General features: G+C 42.3%; 2 protein-coding genes and 1 long non-coding RNA gene across 3 annotated transcripts; all 3 read left to right on the top strand.

Annotated features, from left to right (window-relative positions):
• Positions 1-4,240: 4,240 nt before the first annotated feature.
• On the top strand, positions 4,241-5,227 carry LOC135252018 (uncharacterized). The gene is made up of 3 exons (XR_010329255.1): positions 4,241-4,300; positions 4,660-4,808; positions 5,148-5,227. It is a non-coding gene; the product is annotated as an uncharacterized LOC135252018 (long non-coding RNA).
• Positions 5,228-6,136: 909 nt separating this feature from the next.
• Positions 6,137-17,228, top strand: LOC135250189 (adhesion G-protein coupled receptor G2-like). The gene is made up of 18 exons (XM_064326239.1): positions 6,137-6,177; positions 6,297-6,319; positions 6,503-6,654; positions 6,931-7,060; positions 9,230-9,339; positions 9,939-10,143; positions 10,402-10,567; positions 11,464-11,604; positions 12,013-12,138; positions 12,461-12,506; positions 12,898-13,001; positions 13,444-13,565; positions 13,829-14,094; positions 14,214-14,319; positions 14,505-14,785; positions 15,281-15,382; positions 15,670-15,825; positions 16,302-17,228. The coding sequence occupies exons 1-18, from the start codon at positions 6,169-6,171 to the stop codon at positions 16,406-16,408; spliced, it is 2,352 nt and encodes a 783-aa protein (XP_064182309.1). The 5' UTR covers positions 6,137-6,168; the 3' UTR covers positions 16,409-17,228.
• A 281-nt stretch (positions 17,229-17,509) lies between these two features.
• ch25hl1.1 (cholesterol 25-hydroxylase like 1, tandem duplicate 1) lies at positions 17,510-22,170 on the top strand. Its single transcript, XM_064326238.1, has 2 exons — positions 17,510-17,597; positions 21,009-22,170. The coding sequence occupies exon 2, from the start codon at positions 21,064-21,066 to the stop codon at positions 21,985-21,987; it is 924 nt and encodes a 307-aa protein (XP_064182308.1). The 5' UTR covers positions 17,510-17,597; positions 21,009-21,063; the 3' UTR covers positions 21,988-22,170.
• The last annotated feature ends 899 nt before the right edge of the window (positions 22,171-23,069 follow it).

Here is a 23,069-nt window from a genome sequence, read left to right as displayed (position 1 = left end):
CTCCGTCTGGCTCTTTAATGAGTGGCCCAGTGAGAACATTCTCTTCACTGTTTGCAGAACATCTGTTTCCAACATCTGGCGTTTGTGCATCAGGGACATGAGCATGTGCAGTATGCTGCACCTGCGTGCACTGCAGCCCTCCTCCTCCTGTTCACACTCATTCACTCTCATGGCTTTACGCCGATCTTTCCTCTGCATGCGTGTCGGGGCAGTGAGGCTTCAGCACTGTTTTTCTTTGATACAGAAGTCTTATTCAGCTCTGGATTCACACTTTTTAAAATGTAGATAAAATCAAAGATAAAAATCAAAACAACACCAAATAACCAAATAAGCAAACAACAAACTCACAACATTTTATAGGATGACTTTATCCAGAGAGAGAGAGAGAGATAGAGACAGAAAGAGAGAGAGAGAGAGAGAGAGAGAGAGAGAGTAGTATCTCACATTTAATGAATAACTGGAGAGGAAATGGAGTGGGAAGTTCAGTTTTCAGAGATTAAGTTTATAACCTTATGCAAACAGGAGTAAATGTGGAGTCAAACACACAGACATCATTCGTCATTGCTGTGAACCTCAACACCTGATATCATAGAGGATTAGTTTAAAATAAATCATACATGCTTTATGTTGTTTTTTAGTGATACATTCCATCTCTTGTGCTTTATTTTTATTTTTTGTTTAGCTGTTAGCTTGAATAAGCAGTGCACATGCACACCATTGTTTGGTAAGTTATTCTTTATGTTAGAATTATAAGAATGTTTTGCTTAAAGTTTGATTGAGTTAAAAACAAAGGCAAATAATTGCCATAATTTTTTCAAAAGGGGTATGTGTAATATTTAGAAGTTTATTAAAGAAAGTTTAATAGAAGTATTAGAAGTATATTGAAATCTTACTTCCTAATGTGATGAATTCCCTTTTCTACAAGTGATTATACAAAATAGTAATGCAAGAATTAAATAACTAAAATTTCATGAATTCCATGAAAATTAAAATTTCTTTAACATTGATAAGTGCTTGATAATGGAAAAAATGTCTTCATTGTATAAAGTATTTGAAGGCAGCTTTCATAATTTACAATATCAGTTTTCTATTATCTCCATGGTATATTTACTGTTTTTAAAGTTCTAAGCAATTGTGTTGATGCATGGAGAACAGATGTGTATTTATTTTCAAAGCTTAATTCAAGTTTCTATAAGGATTTATTGCAGTTTATTTCATAAAATGTATCACTTGTTCTAAAAATGGGCAAAATCACAGGTTGCTTGACATTAAACACTACTGTCACAATGTGGAGTACATGCTTTGAACTTCAATCAAGCTGCACTTCAGTGGAAGCATGAAGTAGGAAGATTTTTTTAATGAAAAAAATTGCATGGGTTTTAACACAGAACTGTAAAATGGCTGTTTTTTTCAAACTCTTTTCAGAATTGTGATGGAAGTCAGACCACAATGGTTCATGCAGATGGTGGGCATTGCCTGTATCCTGTGTTCAGGTATTTAAGAAAATATGTAGGAACAATATTGGATTAGAAACATTTAATGGCCTCATGATAAAAATATAAAAAATCCCATAAAAGCCATGAAAAGATAACAATATTGCTGGTGAAGAACCATTAAATGAAGGGAATAACTCTATAAATCATTTTATTTTATGGGATGGCCATTAAATAATAAGTTAGTCTACATGACTTTGACAATGTTTTGAAAAAATAAATTTTTATTTTAAATAACAATCGGTGGATGTAATGGATGTAACATTATAACCAGGTATTTGGTCATTTTTTTGCTCATTGTCATTTTGTGCTGCTATCTGTGATATTGTAGTTACAATACTTTTTCTGGCTTCAGTGCGAATTCAGTTGATTTCAGCAGTGTGACTCACTGTAATTCTACAGTGTGGTTTGGCAGTAAGATTCAGCGTGATTCAGTGTGATCCAACTGTTAGATTCTGCGTGTTTGAACACGATTCAGTCCTGAATTTTAATGAGATTCAGTGTGATTTAGTGTGATACAGAAGTGAGATTCAGTGTAATTCTGCAGTGTGATTCAGTGTGATTCAGCAGTAAGATTCAATGTGTGCGAGTGCCCAGTGTCGTCTCTCTGTGACTCCCAGGCTCCTCCGGCCGCAGCCTCTGGGGCAGCAAGGCCGTGTTCAGCGGCCTGCACTGCAGCACAGGGTACTGGCAGCTGGCCGAGGGGCGCTCGGTGCCAGCGCTGGACGAGCTGAGCGTGTGCGTGGCGCTGAGCCGGAGGATAACCTCGCCGAAGTGGACCGCGTTCACGTACAAGCAGCAGGGCGGGACCAGGGTGGAGCTGGGCCTGGCGGGGGGTGGCGGGGCGCTGCGCGTCTGGCTGTTCGGTGACGAGTGGAGCACCGCCGTCGACCTGCCCCTGACCGACTGGCACACGGTGTGCCTGAGCTGGTCGGGCCGCTCCCGCGACCTGCGGCTCTACGTCAACGGGAGCAGCGTCCTGGAGGCGCGCCTCAACGAGACCGCGCCCGGCCAGCCCTGCTGCCTCGCCGCCAACGGCACCCTCACCCTGGGGGCGTCCCACGGATTCGCCAACGGGCAGGTCGTCGTGGAGATGGGGAGCAACTTCCTGGGGGAGATGTCCCTGTTCCGCATGTGGGGCAGGGGGCGGGGGGCCAACTTCAGCTGCTCGGAGGGCGATGTGGTGCGATGGGACTCCCAGGACTGGGACACACAGGGCTGCCCCCCCCAGCCTGATGCTGGCCTGCAGTGCGGTGAGACCCCCCCCCCCCAAATCCTCTTTCTCTGCTGCTCTTCTATTCCTCCTTCCACACTGCCCTGCACCATTTCATCTAGCCCAAATCCTCACCTTTCCTCTGGCCTCCTCCCCCAATGCCCTCTGTCCTCCTCATAGCATCTTTCTCCTCCTTTGCCTCCTCCAAATCTGCACATGCTTTCAAAAAACCTGAAATACAGATTCTTCTTTTTCTTTTATTTCACGGCTATGAAATGAACATTCATAGTCCCCTTTGCCTTAAAAACTCAGTGGCTATTCCTGGAAGTGTCATTTTCCCAAGACTGATATATTATCGTTAAGAATTCACAATCAATCACAAATGGAGTAACACAAAAGGACACCAAAGCAGTAACGTAGTAAAACAAAAAGCTGTGAATTTTATTGCCTTCACATTAACAATCAAACTTAGGTCATGTCATGAATTTTATTACTGGATAAGAGGTTGCATTTAATTAGGTTGATTGAACAATTGGGTTATTTTTGTCTTTTGTTTTCAGGATGGTCTTTGTATGAAATTCAGATGAAGGTTTGCATAATCCACCAGGACAGTAATAAGACTCATGCAAATTCACTGGAGCATATTGTGAATTTCTGGGTAGGTAGACACAGACTTGAAATAATGTCACATATAAATAATTTGACAGATTCATTATGCTGTATGAGGATGGTATGATTACTTTTTTAACAGAATTATTAATAATGTAGTAACATTGACTTTATTTGTCATGTTGACCTTTTTTAACTGTTCTTTCAATGTTTTGCAGCTAACGACCACGTTTCCTAGCAACATATCCGTGCTTACTATCTCTGTTTCTCCTTCAGCAAGGTAGGAAGAGAGCAATGAATTGTAATAACCTGTAATTTAACTGTGTATATATTGACTCTATATGTCTTGAACTCATGTACTCTCTCTCTCTCTCTTTGTCTCTCTCTGTACGTGCGTGTGTTGGTGTGTGTGCATAACTCATGATTGCACATAGGTGTGTATTACTAAAGATATTGCCATCTTGTGGAATGAAGTGAAAAGAGCCAGGTATTCAATGTGTCTGCTTGTTTATATCGCCTGTGTCCCATGTGTTTCAATGCTCACTTCAGGAACCACAGTCTTCATGCGCAAAACACAGAGGGAGACCAGGTGCGTTTCTGTCTACACCCTCTGCTGGATTTTCCACGAGGATGACAAACATCACTTGCGAGAAACAGGGCATATACAGGAAACACTACTGGAATGTCCTAGACTCTCTGCTAAATATGCATCGTATAACCAAATTTTCTAGTGTACACTACCCAAATCTATTTCAGAAAAACAGCATTATTTATCTGTGGGTGTTACATCAAAAAGTTTGGTTTTGAATTCCTATTTGGCATCCATACTGTGATGCAAGGGGGATGAAAAAACCCTGATTATATCCTGCATTACAGTATTCTGTGTGAACAGTGATTGCGGGGATAAGTGGAGCACTGTATGAAACACATGTTCTTCAATTTTTCAGGAAAGAAGACCTTTTCTGAAGGCACCAGTGAAAGTCAGGTAAGATTAGAGTGGGGTGTAACGTTTCAGACTTCAGCTATCAATGTGCTAGCACAGGGGTGGATAAACCTGGTCCTGGAGAGCACAGGATTCACTGGTTTTGTTGTTATTCAGCTCATAATAGAGCAATTTAAGCAACTGAGTGATTAACTCAATTCTCCTGGTTTCTTGGGTCTGAATTGTTTGCTGAGAGAAGACCTACTCCATGACCACGGTTGGTCATCCTGAGCTAATATTTAATATTTAATATTTCTAAAGAATATGCCGTTCAGAAGGGATGTTCGAATACAGTTAAATATCTATGCATTCAGAGCAACTCCCTGTTGCGGTAGCACATTTGTAGTTTTGTGTTTTACCAGGTTTGAATGCCTGGTGTACGTGAGTGTCACCCCCAGCATTGATGTGAGTGAAGCCCAGGCAGAGATCTGCAGGCTGCTGAGTGTGAAGTACAGCAACGAGATGCTGACCCTCAACACTGAGCCCAACAGCACAAGGGTCAATCCTGTGGGTAGGTGTGGAGACTGCCCCACAATCACTGGAAAAATCAACACTTGACCAACCCATCAACCAAGTAACCAACTAAACAACCAACCCATCAATCAGCCAACCAACCAACCAACCAACCAACCAATCAACCAATCATTCAATCAATCAATCAATCAATAAATTAATCAATCAATTATTCAAATATGATATTTTAAAGTCCTTTTTGTGGACTACAATTGAATGAAACGCCCTTTGGAAGCAGGAACTCACCTTCTTAGCTGGGAAAAAACAAGCATACACCCATCTGGATAGCCCTGATTTAAAGATTTCACCTGTTCCCTCTTTCACGTCTGCTGTACAGAGGCCCTGCCCACAGCCACCCCACTCCCCTCCAATTCCCCGGGCAACACCACAGCCTTCACCGATCCTGCCAGCAGCACTCCAACAGGTCAGTCCCCAGGAGCCTGAGCCCAGAGATGCGTGTGATCAGGCTGGCGTCCGTTAGAGAAGGTGAAAACACCTCTGCTCCCATAACCCCTTCTGTTTGCTAATTTTCTTCAGCAGAGCCTGAGGTTTCTGCAGTGACAGGCTCTCCCGCTGTTACCTTGCCAACTGCAGCTTCCTCCTTCAGCCCGAGCAGTGCTTCTTCAGACCCAGGTCACCCATGGACGGACATGGGACAAAAAAGCTCAGGTCAGCAGCAAAGAGCATCAAGCACCTTTAGGAAAGACCATGTGGCTGGTGTCTATGAATCTACGCTGTCGGCTGATTGTTTAAAAAAATCGGATGCTTATTCTGTACACTGTCTTGGCTTAGTTGCACTTATAAAAGAGGCCACAAATGTCCATGTTGATATCCTACCCTAATAAATAAAAGGTTATTGTTAAAGTTAAAGTTAAAGTTATTGACTGTTTAACAATTGGGCATTATATTTATTACAGACATATTTTTCATGGTCATACTGAATGTGACTGTGATGAGCCAGGATCCAGCAGAGACCATCCAAACCTGGGTAGGATCTGTCAGTTGTCTCACATGGATGTGTGTCCATTGCCACAGATGCTGGTGCTGCTAATTGATGTTAAACTTTGAGAGCTGACCAAAGCTCCTTGTTTGCTTGGTTATAGCTTCGAAACACACTGGAGTTCGAATGGATGTTAGTTCTGAACTTTGCCCTGCTAGCCAAAGCCCACAGGTATGTTTTAGCTGCGGGCCCGACACCTGCCTTAACAGGATTTTTTTCTTGGCAAAGTTATTTAGTTGCCTGTTGTTGTTACGTTTTTTCCAGTCACATTCAGGTTGTCTAAGCCTTTTGATTCTGATTCATTTTTGTTTTTGTTTTCAGTCAGATGCCTTCAATCTTTGAACACGGTATTCCAGGAATGTATACGGTGAGCACTTGACTGGGGGCTAGGTTTAGTGATCAGGTTTAGCTGTCCCAGCTCTGGCTTATAGTTATTCCGATTCACTAAATTCAGAAAATGTTTTCCTGTTTTCTTCTCTCTTACAGACCTCCATGCCAATGCAGACAAGGTAGGCGTACATCTACAGTGCACTGCATATTTTCATTCTCTAAGTTCACTCTAATGTGATTTGTCATACAGGTGAAATATACTACTGATATACATACATGTACAGTCAAGGTGTAACTCATTTTGTATTAAATCCATTGTAATCATTTAGTAATTTCTCTGTTTAATCACATTTTTCCCACAGCCACGGCTGTTCCTTTCAGGTTTGTGTTCACAGGCCGCAGTTCAACATCACAGAAACCGCGGAGCTGATTTCGGGTCTTCTGATTAGGCCGTACACCAATGGCTCCGTGAGTGTGGAGGCACGCCCTGAGGAAATCACCATCACATACATAGGTACAGTGTGTAAACCTTGCCTCTGTCCTTGGCTCCTCATAATCATTGCAATGGCCCATTTTTAGCTTTCTGTTATTACACATGCCTTTTTCTCATGTGACAAAATTAAAAATGTACATTTTTGATATGTTGGGTACATCACTGTGCCATTGTAATGGATGGGCAATATGTCTAGAGTGCACAACACGGTGTAATTCACCCTCCATAACTATAACTAGTACAACTAGTACCACTACCACCATGACTGTCATTCCAACAAAGACTCTTCCGCTCCAGAGCCGGGATGGTGCCCTGAGCGGGCGGAGTTGACCGAGCGGGGCCTGTATGTGTGGCCACAGACTGAGGCTCTGGGGCGGGTCAGCCAGCCCTGTAAAGGGGCTGCCACTGAGGAGGCCTCCAGAGTCTGGTAAGGACTGAGCTGCACCGGTCCTTCCCTGAGGAGGTCAGCTCCTGTGCACCATACAATCTTCTTGCATTTTATGATGAGATTTTCTTCCGTAAACAGACATGACAACCTCTTTAGAAGGCCAGTGTTCCTGCTTGCCAAGCCTGCATGAAGGGGGACACTGGGAAAAAGTTAGTGGGGTCAACAAAGATCCAGCAGTCTTCCCAGTGAGACAAACAGGATTTGCATTTGCTCATGAAAATTCACGATGGCTATATATAGCATTGCATTGTGGAACACTAAGGAGCACAGAATGGGTAGCATGCCGAATTAGCATACCTGCAGCTATTTTTAATCCTCTGTCTCCCATAATGAATGAATTAGGGAACAGCAGCAGCACTCAGAAATGTGAATGAATGACTAATATCTCATTCATATTCATGACTGCATTAATAACCATTTGTGGACTCATCATCATAATTTGTATTGGTTTATTCATGCATCTCCAGTTGAATAAAACACAGACATGCTATTAATATACTTTCTATTTATATTTACATCATGGAAGCTCTCATCCAAATTTAATTACTAACATAAAGTGTACTTAATTGAATAGAATGTAATCATGTATGTTCAAAATGCAATATTTTGTATTTCTCACATAAAAATACATGACATTTATTAGTAATATTTAAGAAAGTACATAAACTGTACTTTTTCTGTCCTATTTCATGATACCAAGGGAGTGTGTACAGTAAATGCATGTAAAATTTATATTAGTTATATTGCATAATGTATTTTTATAAGTTTATATTGCAATTTGTATTTCACAGATACCTGCAATACGACATTAGCTATACAGTCATAAACTTATAAAAGTTTCTTTGTAGAAATACACACAGTAAGTTCATATCACGGTAATTTTTTTCGATGTGGAATTTTTGCCTTTATTCCTGTGATAGAACTCAGTTGATTGGCTGTGAGAGGCAAACATCATCTGTTGCCATGGAGTGGCACAGGTGTACGAACTGAGGACGAATTCCGAGTTTATATTCCCCTGTTGTTTCAGCTCGTTTCCTAACGTCATTCGGTACACTTTGGTGATGATTAATTTCCAGACCGTGGTAATAGGAAGCAATTTTCATTAACTAAATGATTAGCTAGTGTAAGGGCCCAGCTTTCTTTCAGGGAGGACCGACAATATAAATATTAGTTATGAAAGTCTTATCGCCATGGTTAGGTTCAAATCTAATGACTAAGTGATAAGGAAATTGAGTTTACTCATAAACCAAGCAAATGGGTCACCAAGAAATGTAGTGTTTTTTCCAGAGCACATGATTCATTGAGACGAAGACCAGCAAAGCTTTGCCATAAAAACTGAACTCAAGTAAACAAAAGGTAAATTGCTTCTTAAAAGAAGAGTCAATGTCACTTGCTACAAGATTAGAAGCTCTGGTGATTGTAGATTATTTCCAAAAAATCAAACACAAATACAAACCTGAATATATGTAAAGGAAAATGTATATTATACAGTCTGGGTTGTATAGTTAACAATTTTTAATAGAAATGTTGTATATAAAGTTTTAATACATCTATGTTACACCAACATTGCACAAAAGTTTTAATTAAAACAGTTCTCACTCAGACAGAAAGGTGCAGATGACCATGTTGTTAGTTGTCATGTAAATAGATTGTAGGGGCTTTACTACAAGTTTGTGGTAGAATCTAAAGCAGAGGTCTCAGCAGGAACTGACCAAATAAGGTAAATCTGGTATTGTAAAACTTCATCAATAATTCTTCCAAACCTGGGTCAAATAAAAATAATTTTAAATGAAACATTTATTTTCATCATTATTTGAAATAGAAATGACCATTATTCTTTCATAGCTGTGTACATTTAGGTTTTTTCTTTGAAAGCTCTCCAGGATTGTCTTCAAATTTACCAATCTAAGAAGATAATGTATTAAAAATATTCTCCAGGTGTGCATGTTGCTCTGTCAGTGCCTCCAGTCATTTTGAATGGATGTCTGTAGGTACATGGAGTTTTCTATTTACCTGTTCTATTTAATTCACAGAATATTATCAACCATTAATTAATCTCTTAACAGAGTTTAAAGATAAGCCAAGCAGGGGATAAAATGTAATGCAATGTAAAATATTGAATCACACATTAAACATTTTTCTGTGTAGTGGGGTGAATGGGACGACGGGCAAGGCGACCTGGGCTCCCCCAGACCTGCAGCTCTGTCCATCAGTGGAGACCACCATCTCAGATCTGAGCCAGATCAACATCACTGCCAGTGAGTGACATGCACATCTAGGCATTTAGCAGATGCTCCTCTCCAGAGCAACTATCACAGCTCATGTTTATTTTAACATTCAGTTAATTTTAAAACAGCAAGACACTTACTGAAGCAAATCAGATAAAGTAACTTCCTTAAGGGTTGAACAGCTGCTCTCCACCCGGGGATCAGTCCAGCAGCTGCTGAACTGTTGAGTTTCAAGGACAGTTGAAAATCCATACAAAATCCAATGACCATGAAGGTCTTATCTTTATTTATTCCCATTTTCATTTTTCTCGATTTCATTCCAATTAAATGTCAACATTTTGCCTTGAAACGTCCCAAAGGGCAGGCCAGTCCTGTTCCTGGAGGTCTATGGTCCTGCGGGTTTTCACTCCAACCTTAACCCAAGCACAGTTCACTCAACAGCTGGAGATTTCATTTAGCTGCTAATTAGGAGAATCAGGTGTGCCAAATTAGGGTTGCGATGAAAACGTACAGAATGGTAGATCTCCAGGAACAAGGTTGGTCAGGCCTGTAACATTTGGTACATTTGTTTTTATTTCCATGGTTTCCTTACGTTCTGTTTTAAAAATAAAAAAAAATCTGTTTCCCAGATAACTCAGTGGATATGGTGGACATAATTGGGGACCTTATGGGAAACAGCATGCACCTGCCCCTCTCCCTGGTTGAGATTGTACTGGACAAGCTGGTGGAGGTGGTGAATGTCAGCCAGGTCTCCTCCTCCATGGCTTCGGATATGGTCAGCATCATCGATGACATCTTACAGCACGGGAGCGACCTGTCGTCTGTCACCAACAAGTAAGTGCATCTAATAATGCTGCACATACACTGTCTCTGGTGTGTCGCTAACCAGGTCTATATCACTGTTGATCATGTAATTCATGTGGATGTACTTATGTTCTTTCACATAGTAATTCATTCTAGATAAGAGTGACTGCTAGCGGAATTAAATGTACTGTGGTTTGTTAATCTCTCTCTCTCTCTCTCTCTCTCTTCTTTCTCTCTCTCTCTCTCTCTCTCTCTCTCTCTCCCACCCTCTCTCTCTCTTTCCTCTAGGATCCTGAACATTACAGGCAGTATTGGGGACAAGGTCTTGTGTGATGGGTCCGCATACAACACCACCACACCCTCCCTGGCCCTGTCACTCGTGAATGTGAACTCATCCCAGTTTGACGGCCTCACCTTTGGGGTGTCCTCTTTCTCCCATGGCCTGGACCCCAAGGTGTCACATTACACAGCCGTGGAAATATAGATGAGACCAGCAACAGACCTAATGAACCTCATTAGGAAGTAACATATCTCACTAGTGCCTTGGCCAAGAATTTTATAGTTTGGAGGCTGTGTTTTCTTAAAGACACTTACTGCACACTGTGACGCTGCAAGAATATAAAATCAAGTGCATGTTTTTGGTGTGCGATTGCTAGGTTTTAACAGACTTTTAAAATAATTTTAAAGAAGGACAAAATCAGTAGATGAGGCAAATCACAGGTGTTGGTGCTCTTTAAGAAAACATCAATAAAATGAAATTTGTGTATAGGAATACTTTTACAGGATGGGAGTAGAAAGTCAGTGATACCAGAGAGATATAGGAACACGTTGCCTCTTTTTTCATGAAAATGCATGCATTATACATTAGCAGTACCCAGACAGTAGTCTACTGTGTTTATTACTGCTGTGTTGAGTCACAACAGTGTGCAATAAACAGGCTTAGCTATAACTACAACAAACTGAGTTCACAAAAGAAGCAGCTTTATTAATTTGCACTGTGCAGTAAAAGTACTGTACGGAGTTTCCAAATCAATAACATGCTTCATTAGGCTTTCACTACTCTTCAAAGGGAGAATATGCCCTTGAACACAAAGATGCATGAATATTTCATAAACAGGACAACGTGTTCATAATCTGAAAGAACCTTAAGTTGTTGTGAAATTGGAAGCGATTTCAAGAGCTTTTGGAGCAGACAAGTAAGGAGCCCTTGTTCAAAAATATAAATGTAACAGACTTTTCTGTTTAAAAGGCAGAGATAGAAAAATAAGGTCTCATTTGTGTGGTTTTATGGAATGCTATGCACCATGAAGGTGACAGATACATTTATGTGGGCTTTTCTCCTGTGAATAGATCTACATCAATGAGAAGCTCCTGAATGACATGGTGGCATTCATCTCTCTTCCGCAAGAAGTAGAGGACTTCTTTCCCCAGGGCGAAGGGACCCAGTCTCGCATTCAGTTCCAGTTCTACGGGACGCCTGATCTCTTCCAGGTTCCCACAAGCACTGCTTATTTCGTTTAAAAGCCTATGAAAGGGGGCTGCCGGGGTGCTCATCCTGTTAAGGCACTGTTTTGGATGCATGGATGTGCCCCACAGTCTGATATTGAAACCAGACAGTGCCAGTGTGGGCTGTGGCCAGCAGCCCCTCAGGGAACCACACAATTAAGGCTAGTGTTGCTCAGGGAGGGAGGGTGTCAGTTGGGAAAAGTAAACTGGATGTTAGAGTAATGGCAAAGATAATTAATTTTACTGCACAGTGACCTGGTCCAAAAGAATGTGAGAAATAAAGTGTATGACACAACCTTGCGCATACAGTCTGGCGGGCACTCATTAAACAATGAACCGTGGCTAAATGTGGAGAGGCTAGGATTCTCACTGCAAAATCTCTCTCATTCCCAGGACCCTGGAAATGGGCTGGAACTGTACACCCACGTGGTGTCGGCAAGTATCACAAATGCCACCAGGGACATCAAAGACCTGGAGCAGTCGGTCAGGGTCACCCTCCACCACCACACACCGAACGAGGTGAGTGACAGGGATCACCAAACTGATCCCTCCAAATTAACTGATGATGTTAAAGTGCCTAGATCCGTATTCACAAAGAAGAGGTGTGCTGATCAGGGGGCCAGGTTCCCATTGGTCCATATCCTCATCATCACAATCCTGGGATTGTCAGTACAGGCACAGGAACAGGAATTTTAACTTATCTACGATCAGTTTTATCTTTTAGCTCATAATACACAATGTTAAGATGTGGGAAAGGAAAACCTGATCCTAGATCAGCACTCCTGCTCTGGAGACACTTTATTATTACAGCTCCTGATCCCTTTCTCTATTTCCCCTTCAGCACAAGGATAAGGTGGAGTGTGTGTTCTGGAACTTCCACAGTAATGGTACGTTTTTTGTCTTTCCTTTAGAATGCCTGGGGCTTTTCTGTTAATGGGACAGACACAAAACAACAACACATATACCTATATTTCTATTACACTAGCAAAGGGAGGACCACAAGGCACATTATCTTCAACTGGCAGCAAATACATGTCCCAAAAAGCATGTCCTGAGCTACAGTCCATGTTTCTGATTGACCATGGCAGAGTATTCCAAAGATATATCAGGGAGTTAAGGTGGATCTCAATTACATCAGCCTTTGAAAGTGAAAAGAAGAATTCTGAAGTTGTTTCTGAGTAGAATAAGCAGTCCGTAGAGATGATGCAGAGATAAAGATTCATGGGTTTCTTTACTTACTGTGTCTGTTTTGCTGTGTTGAACTTTTGTGTGCTGAAGGCAATCGAGGTGGATGGGACAACACAGGGTGTGAGAGGAACAGCACCACTGCCAACCACACCACCTGCCTGTGTAACCATCTTACACACTTTGCCGTGTTAGTGGTAAGGCCTATATTTACCAAGGTCATGCTTACAAATAAAAATCCTGATCCTGGTGATAATACTACAGGTGTGAATTACTCTGCTTGTTCTGTGAAATGACACATAACCAAACCACAGTTTGATTTCATTGTGATTCATATGATTTGTCATTTATTGCCTCAAACTTAAAAGCAAATACACTTTCACTTGTGACATTGTACAGAAGCTTTTAATAAGAGTGACATTGCACAAGACGGCTTGCATTCTTTTACATGCAATACATTTGTACAGCAGGATATTTACAGAAACACTTTAGTCACTATGTTCAAGAGTACGATGGCGGTGCCGATGGGGATGCCATCGACTCTGCAACCCTGGAGTAGCTAGCCCAGTTTTCCAACTGTTATGCTACTCTTGTTGCCCCAGTGACATGAACCCTGTGCCCCTTGGCGTTTTTGTACAGGACATGTCCAGGTATAAACTTAGCAAGAAGGACGAGAGGATCTTGAGTGTCATCTCCAACCTGGGCTGCGGCGTCTCCAGTGTGTTCCTGGGCATCAGTTTGCTGACATACTCAGCATTTGAGTGAGTGGCCTCAGGGGGTCAGCAGTGTGCCATCACCGCTTTTATTTTATTTGGAGGGGGCAGGTGTTTTGGGGGGGATCTCCATTACCTCCATTACTGGATTAAAAGATGTAATTGACATCTTTTCACGTCTCCGGTCCTATTCTGTGCTCCCTCATTTTCACTCTTCCCTTCACTTGCTATTTACTTCCATCCTTTCTTCCCCTGCTCCCTCCTTCAATGGGCCCCATCTTCCCCCTCCTTTCTGGCCTCTCTTCCCACAGGAAGCTGCGTAGAGACTACCCATCCAAGATCCTCATAAACCTGTCCCTGGCCCTGCTGGGCCTCAACCTGGTCTTCCTGGTGAACTCGTGGCTCTCCTCCTACGGAAACGTGCTGTGCGTTGCCGTGGCAGCCACCCTGCATTACTTCACCCTGGCCTCCTTCACCTGGATGGGCCTGGAGGCCGTGCACATGTACCTCGCTCTGGTCAAGGTCTTCAACGTCTATGTACCCTCCTACATGTTCAAATTCTGCATTCTGGGCTGGGGTAAGACAGGAGGATGGATGAATAAATAAGCTTACAATGACCATGGCTCAGTTTATCTTAAAACTCCATTTTAACATAGCTGATATTTTGCAAGGAGATGTGGTTGTGTTTGTGTGCAGGTGTCCCGCTGGTGATAGTCGGCACGGTCCTGGCAGTAACGCCGGAGGCCTATGGTAGCAAGCTCTATGAAGACAGCCCAGAGTCACCCGTCAGCACAGAGCAATTGTGAGTGCGAACTATAATGCGTGTCTGTGAGTGTGATCTTCAGAGTATGTCTGTGAGGGTGGCCCTAGGTGTGTGTCCGTGAGTGTGATCTTCAGTGTGCGCCTATGCCTTACTTTGCTGTATGAACACAATTAACTTTGTAAATAAAAGACATTTTAACTGAAGAGGAACACTCTCCCCTCCAGTTGTTGGGTCCAGCACAACGTGGTGTTCTACGTTTCCGTGGTGACCTACATCTTTCTGATCCTGATCTGCAACATTTCGGTGTTCGGGCTCGTCTTGGTTCAGATTCGGAAAATGCAGGTCAACAGGCCAGCAGGCACCCAAAATGGCCTATCGCAAGACCTGCGCAGCGTGGCCAGCCTCACCTTCCTCCTTGGCCTCACCTGGATGTTAGCTTTCTTCTCCTGGGAACCATTCAAAGTGCCCCTGTTCTACCTGTTTGCAGTCCTCAACAGCTTGCAGGGTGAGAGACACACTCAGCGGAAAACACAAACAACCTCTGCAGCATCGATTAGCTTCAGAGTCTATGCCTGTTTTTTTGGATCAGAGGCTGTGCTTTAGTAGTTCAAACAATGTACCAACATTTCAAAAAAGAACCATCCCCAAACATGTTGCCGAACACTGTTGTCAGTATATTCAATATGAAGTCCATGTTCTTCATTTCTTCAGGCTGCTGAGGGGCACATAAACGCTTTATTTCTCAAAGTTGCTTTGCACAACTCAGGATCATTGATCCGCAACTTCATGGAGATTTTGTGTCAGGAATTTGAACACATTTTGTTGTCTTTAAAATCTCGGTGTTATCGATCATAAACGATATCCTTGCACGAGTTTAGAAACCTCATTTGTTAGTTTGACCTCATTTGTCAGCCAAACCAAATATAAATCATTCGGACAGAGAATCGTCCTGTTGTCAGTACTTTGTGAGTTTTGACTTTGTTGTGTTGGTGTGCTTCAGGGTTCTTCCTCTTCCTGTTTTACTGCCTGATGAAGGAGAATGTGCGCAAGCAGTGGAGGGTCCACCTGTGCTGCGGCCGTTTCAGATTGAACGACCAATCAGGTAGCACCGACCTGCTGTTCACCTGAGGATGTTACACGGACAGACAGATGAAAATGTACTCATATTCACATCCAGTAATAACTCGGCTCTGGTAGCTAATTCTCAGTGTTTTTCCTAATGAAGGAAGACAAGCATTTTATCATTTGTGAATACAGCTGCATGCTCAGGCTTCAGGGGGGAGGGCATCCCCAGGTGATTTTTTTTGGAAATAAGGCAGATGTGGCAGATAATACCACACAGACCGCTAGCATCTGAAGCGGGGTCGTGTTTACATGACTGTTGTTCAGAATGGAGCCGGTCCATAGGGGTCGGCGGGAAATCCAAACCGAACCAGATGGGCCGCACGCCGTCCGTGAAATCCGACGATTCCAACGAAACCAGAAGAACCTCCAGCTCTTCCAACTCTGGTCAACAGCAGCCCAGTAGCTTCCGGACCAGCCTGGGTAAGAGAAAACCGCTCTACACTGCAGGACAGAGGCTCATACAACATGATGCAAAACAATTTGATGCAACGCTACGCAGTATAAAGACATCAGCCAGATTCAGATTGGTAAGCGATTGAATGTCTGCAACAGATGGGCATCCCCTGCAGCTTCAATAAGAATGAAATTAGTTCCCTTAGTTGGGGACGTTTGGTCTTTAGCTCTGAGAGATATTTGTATCATTTGTTGTATACTTTGGCTGTGGTGGGCTGGGATCTGAAACTGGTAACAGACATACAGACATACAACTAGACAACTTCCCAGGGTTGCATCATTTGAAAAAATTAACGCTTGTCACTGCACAGCAGATTACAGCCATGAATCAGAGTGTATTATTAAGGTGCATATATTCAGGGCAGCACAAAGAGAATTAATTTGCCTGTGAATTTGTCCATTTCTCCTTTGTCCACCTCTCCATCTCTCCACGTGGGATCAAGACCTGATGTATGAAGATGGTGTGGTTTTTCCTCAAACCTACACGGGCGCCTCCATTCCCCCGTTCAGAGAAGCCCCTCTGTACTCCACCCACAGATTAAGACACTGAGATGCCCTCCTGGAGACGCTCAGTCCTCCATTTTGAGATCTGTCAGGGAATCATGTGCTGCTATTCTGTCCTTTTTTTGCTTCTCGTTTCCTCTGTTTGCTCTTCTTATTTTATCTTGCTACCAAGAGTTTTGTGTTTTTGTCTGGATGTTTTTTTTTTCAAATTTACCTGGAAACTAGTTGGTGAAATGAAAAATTAACTGCATTATATGGCCATCAAATAGAATTCCATTTGAAATTATTTGAATAGATTAGGAGATCAACAATTATACTGTAAAACATTCTGCGGCTTACTGTCTGTACAATTATACTGTGATATATGATACATAATTCTTTTTAGCATATTAATATTAACATAAGAAGTACATTTTAGGATTTCTATGTACAATTTCATCACTAAAAATTTGATTTTCTTTGGATTTTAGCTTTGCATTAATACCCACTGTTTTATTATTTGACATGTAAAATGATTTTACAGAAAATATTAATAGTTTGGTTGTGTTTTAACAAGGATATTAAAGGACATATTCTTATAAGTAATATATTTTTTTACATCGATTTTGCTTGCTGTTCTATAACTAATGTCTATAAGCACAGTTCAACTACTGAAGCCATATAGTTTGCAGTATACAGTATTTGGCAGTGTTAGGGCACACCGGCGGATGGAGGCTTAGACAAAGCAGCCAGGACGTTGAAGTGGAGCAAGCAGTAATTTATTTTACAGGTGGTTCCCAAACTCTAGTGCAGAATACAAACAGTGCCCTAATACCCAACAAAATGAATATAAGAACAGTACAAAAATAAACAAAATGTGTATGCAAGTGCTATGTCCTGCCTAGACTCAACCAGCCTCTCCAGGCCTTCACCACAGCTATTATAAAGCTGTAGCTCCTCCCCTAGGACAAACCACACGTACAGTTTACCAATTAAGACAAAACAGACACCAAATGACATAACAACAATTATAACCTAACATACGGTACCATAACACTTTAACAGAAACATTAAACAAAAACTATATACAGGGGTACATAAAATGCAATATAACAGTTTGCTATACGTTCCTATTTTATCCCTCCCCCCCCCCCCCCCAATATTAGAACAGAGTGGTTGCACCCGCGGCATCCCCTCTAGAAATTAGGATGGTCTGGGCCCAACACCCTGTTTGCCAGTCCACTCAAACACACCACGTAAGTAACTACACAGCGCACTCATTTTCTTTACCGCGTAATTAATGGTTTCCATACTTTACTACCTGTTTCATACATATAAAGCAAATAACTTATTGCACAGTCCTGTTTTTATTAGTTATCGCCGTTAATGCCAGCAGACCTATTCTGGCTATTACAAACAGCGGTAGTGTTACAATTACATTCAAACAGCCCCAACTGTATAGTTTCCGACACCAGCTAGTTTGCCCCTTTCCATACACAATATTTTTTTAAATATTTTTGCCGGCGATGTTAAAATTGTAAAAGAATGGCTGCACACAATTCAAGTGTCCGTGTTTTTAAACTTCGAAGCTGCAGACACGTGACAGGCAGTAATTGCTGAGCTTGTTAAAATCGCTGATTTTCTGTCAGTGGAACTCCATTGCTATACCACAAGAGGGTGTGCTTTTCCGAGCAAGTGAGTTATACCAACACAATCCCAGGGTGTGAAGTTGGTTTAAACAGCTGTTACTTCATATGCAGAAGCTCATTGCCACAGTGTGAAATAAATATGTATTTACAAATGTAAAACATTCTGTATTTCTGTATTTAGTTCAATAGACTAAAAAAATGTGGCTTTTAGTAAAATGTTAAAATGCATTATGATTAGCCTGTAATACCTTTATAAATATAAAATACATTATTGTGCTGTTTTTGTTTAATATTGCTTTTAATATTATTGTTCTGATTCAAATGTCTTTTTCGCCAGAATAACAATTGGCTTGTACAGTGCAGTCTGTATTTTGACAGTGACACAATTTTTGTCGTTTTGGCTCTGTACCCCAGCACTTTGGTTATGAAATGAAACTATAAAATTGAACTTAAAATGCCAACTCAGCTTTAATTTGAAGGTATTTACATCCATATCAGGGGATCTTTGTGGAGATAAAATTACGACTATTTTAACCATTTTTATTCCATATTACATACCTGTACTTCCTGTGGAATATCTGTGAGTCCATAGCCCTGCGGAATTCTTACATATGAATATACACAACTAGTGTGGAAAAACTGTGGAGTCGTAGTGCCTTATTGCATGAACTTCCAGACCTGTACTGTACAAGGCTTGTTAACAAACAATAAAAAGGCAAAAAATAGTAAGGGATTCCAGACAACAATTGGAACAGAGGCAATGCTCCCATGTATTCCTTGAATCTTTAATTTCTAAGAGTATCCAATGTGTTTACAAAACCAAAACCACAGCCATTTTACTATAACCAGTGGATGTGTCCATATCACAAGACCCACCTTAATAACACGAATTTGGCTTGTGGTGAGCTTGCAACATTCCCACAGGAATAGCCTAAGATGTTAATTAGCATAATTCTGAATGAACGGGTCCTTTCATTCCCGAGGAGCAGTGTGCCTTGTGGAGGATCAGGCACTGGAACATATGAAATAAAATGAAAACAAAGCTGCTTGATGGGCTTCTGCACATGCATGGAATGCATCCCGCTGATGCATTGGCCGCACTGCTCAGCTGGCAGATTGCAGAGAGAAAGGGCCCGGCAGCTCACAGTGCAAGGTTCAGGGTTGTCTGCGTTACCCAAGGGCGTTTCAAATCTAGGAAAACAAGAAATGGAGAAAAATTTTGGCTTAAAATAAAAAAGATATCAATATCACAGTGGACATTTATACACTTCAACATAGATTTCCAAGATTGAATTCTGAGCTGATGTACTTTTACGGACCAAAATTTTGAACGTAATATTCAAAACAGAATATTAATAAACGATGCAAGATATTTAACACCTAAATTGTATGGTGTGCTTAAATTTTAAGTTAAGTAAGCGTTAGAAGTCTAAAAATGTGACTACTTGTATTGTTTTTCCACATGAAATGTAAATAGACATTCAGCGTGTGACCCATTCTGGAATGTGAGTGCCTGAAATGTTCTGGAAACCGCTATAAGTAAGACGGAATGTTTTAAATATAAGGAATGGTCGCGATTTTCTGAAAACAGAGTGTGGCATTCAGCCAGTAATTCTGAAGCATTCTTCATCTTCATTTAGTAAGAGGATAAACTAGGGTCAGGGATATAAAACGGACTTAGCCTGGCTTAGACTAACGACCTTTCCTGTTTCCATTAAGTACTAATTTATGGAAGTTTCCCAAAAGCTTATATTGAGCACAGATTGCAACTTGAAATTATTGTTCTCAGTCCCAATGCATCCTTGTCATATTCCAGGAAAGAAGCCACATAAAAATAAAAAAAAATTAAGTGCCTTATGTGGCCCTCTAATTAAATTCAGTTTTCTTTGCCCACAAATATGTCAGACATATGCTTTGGGAATCCCATTGCGTAGTTCTCTTGCCAGACTTTTTAGGTCAGCCCTTGACTGATGGTAGGACAGGGAGTTAAATAAGGGTCCCAACTTTTTTGTTCTCAGAACATTCTGGAAAACTTTGAAAGGCATTCACTCAACATGTAGAGTTGCCCCGTTTCCTGGATGTCCCTTTAAAGCAGTTTTTAATGCCAAAAGACCATTGGAGGAACAGTCCAGGAACATTATTAATATTTTTGTTATTCAAGTTCATCAGTGCATGCTAGTTTTTGCTTTTATACAGACCCTGTTGTGCAGTATAGCAGAGGATCTGGCCAAAATTGAGGTATGATCCCTTGTTTGGTCATGCCCAAGAGGGACACTTGCAAGCAGCATAAACAGTGCCCCCTGCTGTCATAACATGTAAATGCACCTGGATTGGACCATGTACATCCCTGGCAGTCTGTACAGGCTCGACGCATGTCATTTTTCAAAAAAGTGATCTCTTTTCAAACTGCCTTGATGATTTTTTTTTTTTTTTTTTTTTTTTTTTAAGGTTCTGCCCCCAAACATTTTTTTTAATTTTTATAAATGAGGTTACCACAAATCCAAACTATCCATTCCATAATAGTACATCAGGGCATAATGTGATGCAATAATGCAACATTAAAAAAATAATTTACATTGTGATTGTTTAGAAAATTGCAGTAGGGACTACTGAATAAATGTAAGAATCAAATTGATCCGGTTCATTTTCAATTCCAGCTGAATTTTTGGGGGTTCATACAGTTTTCTAACATTTTGAGCAGTTAAATAAATTCCCTGGTTAATAAGGATTTGCTCAGACAAATGCAGTTATTGTCTAAAAAGGATGCACAAGATCCTCTCATATATGAATGTCTAATTATTTACAAGTGCAGCTGAAAAGCCTTTTTTTGCAAAATGTGAAAAGTAATTTTGCTAAAGTTAATACAATTAACAAATGCAGAATTTCATTGCACACCTACCACAATTCTTGCAAACTATCTCAATGAAATTGAAGATATAAAAATCACAAGAATCCATAACCATGACCTGAAAACTGGAATATGCAGTACCTGTCTTGAGTCCCCGTTTCTGGATTTAGGTACTGTTGGGAGGAGGAATGGAATGAGACTTCAGATTTTATAGCTCCAGGTCACATGCACTGCTTCATAAGAGCTGCCCGACCTCCTAGCACAGCAGTGGCTAGCCAGGGTGCGCAAGGGGAAGCAAGGATGTGGAACTCCACCTCAAGCTTACTGCCCCCTCCGGAGTCCCGGGACCTGTTCCTGCAGCCCCTCTGGGACCACATCCTCCTCCACCACCGTGCCCTGGTGTCTTCCCCCTTCCTGCCCGTCTTGCTGGCCTTCTCCAGCTACGTCCTGTTCAGTCTGCCCTTTGCAGTGCTGGACCTCCTGGGCGAGAGGGCGCCCGTGTTCCACCGCCACAAGATCCAGAAGGGGCGGCGGCCCACGCCGCGGATGATGGCGGCCAGTTTCTGCCGGGCGGCCTACAACCACCTGGTGTTCGTGGTGCCCGCCGCCCTCGTCGGCGGCCTCGTGGTGCCTCCGCCCACCCTGCCCGACTCCGCCCCCACAGTCAGGGAGCTGCTTGCCGGTCTGCTCGCGACCCTGTTGGTCTTCGACACCCAGTATTACGTCTGGCACGTGGTGCACCACAGGAACCGTCACCTGTACAGGTGGGTGCACGCCCTCCACCACGACTACGTCGCGCCTTTCTCCTGGGCCGCCGAGCACCTGAGCGCGGTGGAGCTCATGACTCTGGGATTCTGGGGCAACCTGGACCCCATCCTGCTCCACTGCCACCCCTTGACCATCTGGGCGACCACCGTCGTCAGCATCTGGCTGTCCGTGGAGGACCACATTGGCTATGACCTGCCATGGACCCTCAACCGGCTGGTGCCCCTGGGCCTGTTTGGGGGTGCACCAGCCCACGACATGCACCACCAGAAGCCCAACAGCAACTTTGCACCCTTCTTTTGCCACTGGGACAGGATCTTTGGTACGGCCGCCAGTTTAGAGACAGAGACTGACAAAATCCCCTGGAGAAAAGGAAACTTTTAACCACCAACACAAATCAGATTCACCGTTTTCATCTTTTTTCTCTTTTTGATGGGTTTCAGGGTTTAAGAAGCTTTAAATACGAATGTTTGATTTATTATGCTTTTCATTTAAATGCATTGTCTTGTTTTGCTGCTTGTTCCTAAGATATGTTTTTGATATGTATTAAAAGAAAGTTCCTCTGAATGTGGTACGTTGTTCGCCCAACTCAAGATCTTAAGGCAGCCAGGTTACTCGTTATTTTAAGTAGAGCCACCTTGAAATTCTTTTACAGTGCTATCAGCCAAATGAACCCTTTCATCTTCGGGCAATGCTAGAGTCAACTGTGCCATGCCCTGGGTGGCTTCAGGGCACAGTCAGCGCCTGGCACGATCTGGAGTTGTTACCAGGCTGTGGGGTCCATCCATGCGCTAGAACAGTGCCTGAACAGGAGGATCCACCCAGCAGTCCCCAGCGTTTATTTATTGGTCAGGCTTTGGGGTGTGCAGTAGGCCTTGGACAGAGTGTAAGAGTTAATTGCTCTTGGCATATGGGGTCAGCAACTATGAATTAAATTCAGAGGCTGCACCATTTACCACCTTGTATGACATTAACGTGTTGTGTTATATGTACTGCGGGGATTCTGACCTGTTGAAGTAGAACAGCCTCAAGTCCTATCACGGCAGTGATTCTGCATGAGTTATTCATGGTTTCGGTGGACTTGCCTAATATCAGGCAAAGGTCCACCGGTTTAGCACGCCGAGGTGCTCCGGAGAACATGCACACTCAGCCTTTTCTCTGACACACAAAAGCTCCTTCAGCGCAGGAGGTTTGCGAGGTCTTAGTTTTCCACTTGGGTCCATTAATGAGCCTCCAGGGACTTAACTTCCCACACGCCGCACTGCACACCACGGCTCTCCCCGAAGTCCGCTAAGTCACAAAAGCTGCCTTCACAGGACACCGGCTCCGTGTTACACTTGTACTTTTTCCAGCGGCATTGTGTGTGTGTGTGTGTGTGTGTGTGTGTACACTCTATTTTTCAAACAATTAATTGGAAACGCCTTTTAGCATTCATAGTTCTCATTTGGCTTAGCCGTTACTGCTTC

This window comes from Anguilla rostrata, chromosome 3, assembly GCF_018555375.3.
Source record: "Anguilla rostrata isolate EN2019 chromosome 3, ASM1855537v3, whole genome shotgun sequence".
Taxonomy (NCBI): domain Eukaryota; kingdom Metazoa; phylum Chordata; class Actinopteri; order Anguilliformes; family Anguillidae; genus Anguilla; species Anguilla rostrata.
Note: the sequence above shows the minus strand (reverse complement) of the source record. Positions and strands in the feature narration are given on the sequence as shown.